Source organism: Eimeria necatrix, genomic scaffold (assembly GCF_000499385.1).
Source record: "Eimeria necatrix Houghton genomic scaffold, Enh_scaff490, whole genome shotgun sequence".
NCBI classification, from domain to species: Eukaryota; Apicomplexa; class Conoidasida; order Eucoccidiorida; family Eimeriidae; genus Eimeria; species Eimeria necatrix.
Genome location: NW_013654370.1, coordinates 12,501 through 17,500, shown reverse-complemented (window position 1 = coordinate 17,500; position 5,000 = coordinate 12,501). Strand labels below are relative to the sequence as shown.

General features: G+C 55.4%; 3 protein-coding genes across 3 annotated transcripts in view; all 3 read left to right on the top strand.

Moving 5' to 3' along the window:
• Window positions 1-560: 560 nt before the first annotated feature.
• Window positions 561-1,859, top strand: ENH_00058010 (hypothetical protein; the record flags this gene model as incomplete). Its single annotated transcript, XM_013581785.1, has 2 exons — window positions 561-869; window positions 1,542-1,859. 2 exons carry the CDS (start codon window positions 561-563, stop codon window positions 1,857-1,859), a joined length of 627 nt encoding a protein of 208 aa, XP_013437239.1.
• A 413-nt stretch (window positions 1,860-2,272) lies between these two features.
• On the top strand, window positions 2,273-2,680 carry ENH_00058000 (hypothetical protein, conserved; the record flags this gene model as incomplete). The annotated part of the gene is made up of 2 exons (XM_013581784.1): window positions 2,273-2,279; window positions 2,502-2,680. 2 exons carry the CDS (start codon window positions 2,273-2,275, stop codon window positions 2,678-2,680), a joined length of 186 nt encoding a protein of 61 aa, XP_013437238.1.
• A 1,912-nt stretch (window positions 2,681-4,592) lies between these two features.
• Window positions 4,593-5,000, top strand: part of ENH_00057990 (hypothetical protein, conserved) — a gene marked incomplete at both ends in the record, with an annotated part of 4,346 nt that continues 3,938 nt past the window's right edge. The window contains one exon of the mRNA XM_013581783.1: window positions 4,593-5,000. This exon is cut by the window's right edge and continues 2,784 nt beyond it. Within this exon, the coding sequence (XP_013437237.1) occupies window positions 4,593-5,000 (408 nt within the window).

Here is a 5,000-nt window from a genome sequence, read left to right as displayed (position 1 = left end):
CTCGAAGGGGCCCCTAAGGGTTTATGGGGGCCCTCTGCTGCTACTTCTGGGGGCCCCTGGAGCTCTTCTGGGGGTTCTCCATATGAACGCGTGGGGGCCCCAGAGGGGCCCCCTGGGGGCCCCTAGGGACAATCAGAACTGCCGAGGCCCCACAGGTGAAGAGGCAGAGCTGCTGGGGGCCCTCCTAAGCTTTTGGGGGCCCCACAGCATTTGGAGCACCCGGGGGGGCCCCCGGGGGCCCCCCGGGTGCTCCCTGAGGGCCCCCGGGGGCCCCTTAGGGCCCCAGAGGGGCCCCCTAGGGCCCTTCGGGGGCCTCTGGGGGCCCCCGAAGGGCCCCTGAGGGCCCCCGGGGGGCCCCTGAGGGCCCCCGGGGGGCCCCTGAGGGCCCCCGAGGGGCCCCCTGGGGCTCCGGGCCTCAGCAGAAGATGTAGTGGAGCTTATCTTTGGTTTCTAATCTGAAAAAAATAAAAGAAAACAAAGTGTTTTAAAAGATGCATTTAAAAGTATTTTTTGAAAGTATTTGGTTCTTCAGGGCCCTCGAGGTTCTTGCTGCTTGACAGATGCTGGCTGCTGCTGCTGCAGCAGCACATGCAAGTGACGCAGCAGCAGCAGCTGCTGCTGCTGCTGTAAGAACTTCAGCTGCAAATGACGCAGCAGCAGCTGCTGCTGCTGCTGCCTTGAAGCAGCAGCAACAGGGCATAGCTGCAGCCCTCAAGCAGCAACCCCAGTGGCAGTTAGGAGTCCCGGGCCCCAGCAGCAGCAGCAGCAACAGCAGCAGCAGCAGTAAGCATGAGCCCTACAGCAGCAGCAGCAGCAGTATTGAGCAGCAGCTGCACAGCAGGTACAGCAGCAGCAGCAGGCAGCACCAGGTCCCCAGCAAGAGCTGCAGCATGAATAGATTGTACCAGCAGCGCAGCAACAGCAGCAGCTGCTGCAGCCGCATCACAAAGCCTCAGCTTCCCCGCAACAGCAGCAGCAGCTGCTGCAGCAGCAGCAGCTGCTGCTGAGGCAGCAGCACTTCGCGCGAGTTTCACTACAACAGCAGCAGATGCGAAGGACACGAGCGTTGCAGCAGCAGCAGCAGCAGCAGCAACAGCAGCAGCAGCAGCAGCAGCATTAAAAGGAATATTGCAAGCTCCAGATTGCCAAATGCAACTATAAAGTCTTGTAAAAACAAACAATTGAATAAATAATTGGTTTAGTGCAGCAAAAGGTTTCCTTCAGGTGTCGCTGTGGCGCTGAGGTGTACAGACACCGCAGGTTGCTGCGTTCTTGTGCTGCAGTTGCTGCTGCTCCAGCAGCAGCAAAGAAGCTTCATTTTAGATTTAATTAATTAAATTCATTTTTATTTTGTTTTTAATTATTTTTAAAATAAACTTCTGGTTATTTTCCTTGTCGGGAGAAGCCAGAAGCCAGGGGGCCCCACAGGGGCCCCCTTGGCTTCCAGGACCTCTTTTTGTGTTTCTTGTCTCGATTGGAACTTGAGAAAGAAATTTGAAACTTTAAAAAGAAATAATTTAAAATATTTATTTTTTGTGAAGAAAAGGATTGGCGAGTTGAGACACAAGGGGAGAGAAGTCCAAAAACGCGAGCAGAACCGCAGCAGCAGGCAGCAGCAGCAGCAGCAGCAGCAGACACACCAGTTACAGCAGCAGCAGCAGCAGCAGCAGCAGCAGCAGCAACTACTGCTGAGTAAGCCACGAACTACTAAAGACGCAGCAGCACCAGCACCGTCCTCTGCAGCAGCAGCAAAATCTTCAGGAGCTGCAGCAGGCGCAACTCTGGCAGCAGCTGCAGCAGAAGCAACTCTAGCAGCAACTGCAGCAGCAGTGCAAGAAGCAGCAGCAGCAGCAGCATAAGCGACGGCAGCAGCAGCAGCAGACAGCAGTCGCTGCAACAACAAGCAGCAGCAGCAGCATGAGATACTCCATTTGGTCATTCATCTCTGCAGCAACAGTTCTTTGCTGCTGCTGCTGCTGCTGCTGCCCAGTAGCTGCCATTGGGTCCAAGCAGCAGCAGCAGCAGCAGCAGCCTTTGCTGCCGCTCCTTTCGCCGCAGGAGGCCCCTCAGCCACGTAAAACCCTAAACCCTAAACCCTCGACTGTAGTGTTTTGCTGCGCTGCAGTTCACTGGCTTTGCTGCTGCTGCTGCACCTGAATCTGCTGCTGCTGCTGCTGCTGCTGCTGCAGCAAATGAGAGCCACGGGCTGCTGCCTTCAAGTCGGAGTTTGCTGCTGCAGCTGAGGGGCGGCCTCTCTCTGCAAGTGCAGGCAATGAACGGTAAACCCTAAACCCTAGACTGTAAACCCTAAACCCTAGACGCTAAACCCTAAACCCTAGGCCCTGCAGAGGAGGGCCTAGGGTTTAGGGTTTAGCGTCCAGGGTTTAGCGCTGCGGCCCTACGCCGCCCGCCCGCAGCAGCACAGGGCTGCTAGCTGCAAGCGTTAGGGCTTAGGGTTTAGGGTTTAGGGTTTAGGGTTTAGGGTTTAGGGTTTGCTGCAGGCAAGATGATAACAGTGGAAGATGTAAACCCTAGCTGCACTGTGCGGCAGCTGAAGCAGCAGCTGCAGCAGCGCGAGGGTTTGGCCCCGGAGCAGCAGCGGCTGATAGTCAACGGGCAGCAAATGCGGGACGAAGACAAACTTTCCGATTACAATTTAAACGTAGGGTTTAGGGTTTAGGGTTTAGGGTTTAGGGTTTAGGGTTTAGGGTTTGGGGTTTGGGGTTTGGGGTGTGGGGTTTGGGGTTTGGGGTGGGCGGCTGGGGGACTGGGGCCGCGCGCTGCAGGCGCAGTTTTGGAGGTTTAGCGTTTAGGGTTTGGGGTTTAGGGTTTAGGGTTTGGGGTTTAGGGTTTGGGGTTTAGGGTTTAGGGTTTAGGGTTTGCGGTGGCTGCTGCAGGAGAAAAGCGTCATACATCTGGTGCTGCGGCTGCGGGGGGGTTTGCCCCAAACCCTAAACCCTAAACCCTTAAACTGAACTGCCTGTGCAGAAGCTAAACCCTAAACCCTCGCAGCGTCTGACGTCCAGGGTTTAGGGTTTAGGGTTTAGGGTTTAGGGTTTAGGGTTTGCACGGCGGGAGGGTCTGCAGTTGCTGCAGTGTTTGCGGCGTTTTGGCTCCAGCAGCTGACTGGGACTTTAAGGCTTTCAGGGTTTAGGGTTTAGTCGCTAGGGTTTAGGGTTTAGTCGCTAGGGTTTAGGGTTTAGTCGCTAGGGTTTAGGGTTTAGTCGCTAGGGTTTAGGGTTTAGTTGCTAGGGTTTAGGGCTCAGCTAGCAGGGTTTAGGGTTTAGCTAGCAGGGCCTGCAGCCTAGCTAGCGGGACTAAACGCAGACTCAGACAGCTGCTGCTGTTTGCTGCGCTGCTGCCGCCTCAGTTTTTGCTGCTGCTGCTGCTGCTGCTGCTGCTCTAAGTAAAGCAACTTCAGCTGCTGCTGCTTCTAGTGGTTTGACGCTGCAGCCCAGGGTTTAGGGTTTTGGCTGCCTCGAGCGGATCTACAGGCGCAGCAAACCTGCGGGTTCGGTGGGGCTGCTGCTGCACCAGTAGCAGCAGCAGCAACAGCAGCAGCTGCTTCAGCAGCAGCAGGAGCCGCACTGCGAACAGCAGCAGCAACAGCAGGGGAGCAGCAACCCTGCGAGCAACTCTCCACAAAGTGGCTAGATGTGCATGGAATAATCCCGCAGCAGCGCAGCAGCAGCAGCAACTGCAGCAGCAGCAGCAACTGCAGCAGCAGCAGAGCAATTGCAGCAGCTGCAGCAGCAGCAGCAGCAACAGCCACAGCTGTCGGATCTGCACTCGGCACTCCTTCTGTGCCTGCGGCACCCGCAAAGAGCAGCAAAATCGACAAATTAAAATGCATTTATCAAATAAATAATAAATAAATAATAATTAATTAATAAAGATGCAGCTTTCTCTTGAAACACAAACAGCTGGCAGCAAACGAAGCACACCAGCAGCAGCCAAGTGACCACAGGGTCACCTCAGCATCGGGGGCCCCCGGGGGCCCCCAGGGCCTCAAATTGCGGATAAAAAGGGGTACTAATTATTCAAAACTTAAAATGGCACAGAAGAGGGTACTAGGGGGGCCCCTTGGGGCCTCTGGGGGCCCCTGGGGCCCCCAGGGGCCCCCAGGGATCTGCAGCCGACAGCAAGAAGCATTGTGATGCTGGGGCTGCTGCTGCGGCTTGGCGCGGGAAATATGTTTGAAATGGATTTGTTTTGCTGAAAAAAGGAATAATTTAAATAAATTGTTTATTTGAAATAATAAATTTGAATTATTTAGCGAAAGAAAGGCGGGAAGAGGGCCGCAGGAATCGAGGCAGGCGAAAGGCGGCAGGCAACGAATGTTTGCTTCCTTTTGACTCAACTCATTTAATTTATTTGTTTTGTTCTTATTCTCCGTTTCAATAATAGATCCAGAGAGTATTATCCCGAAAGTAATCCTTTAAGCTGCAGCAACTCAAGCCGCAACAGCTCCGCTGCGTCAGCCTGCCTGCTGCGGCAGCAGCTGCCGCTGCAGCAGCTGCTGCAGCAGCTGCAGCTGCTGCAGCAGCTGCTGCTGCCGATGCTGCAGCTGAAGTCTAGAGCCTTTAGCTTGGATGGAGGCTGAGGGCCTGTCACCCCAGGGGGCCCCTGCAGAGGGGCCCCCCCATGGAGGGCCCCCCGCAGCAAAGCCCTCTGCTGCTGTAGCAGCAGCAGCTGCTGCTGCTTCTGCTGCTGTTGCTGAAGCAGCAGCAGTGGCAAGAAATAGTGTTATGCTGCTACGGTCCTCAAGGAGAGAGTCCCTCAGCCAGAACCCCCCAGATCAGGCAGCAACAGCAACAGCAGCAGCAGCTGCTGCTGCTGTTGCTGCAGTAGCTGGCGCAGCCGCAACAGCAAGAAGAAGTATCATATCCCAGTTTGGGCTGACTGCAGATTCTTCCGATCCTGCTGCTGCTGCTGCTGCTGCTGCTGCTGCTGCTGCTGCTGGCTCACTGGCGGCCACGAGTGGTGGAGCCAAAGATAAA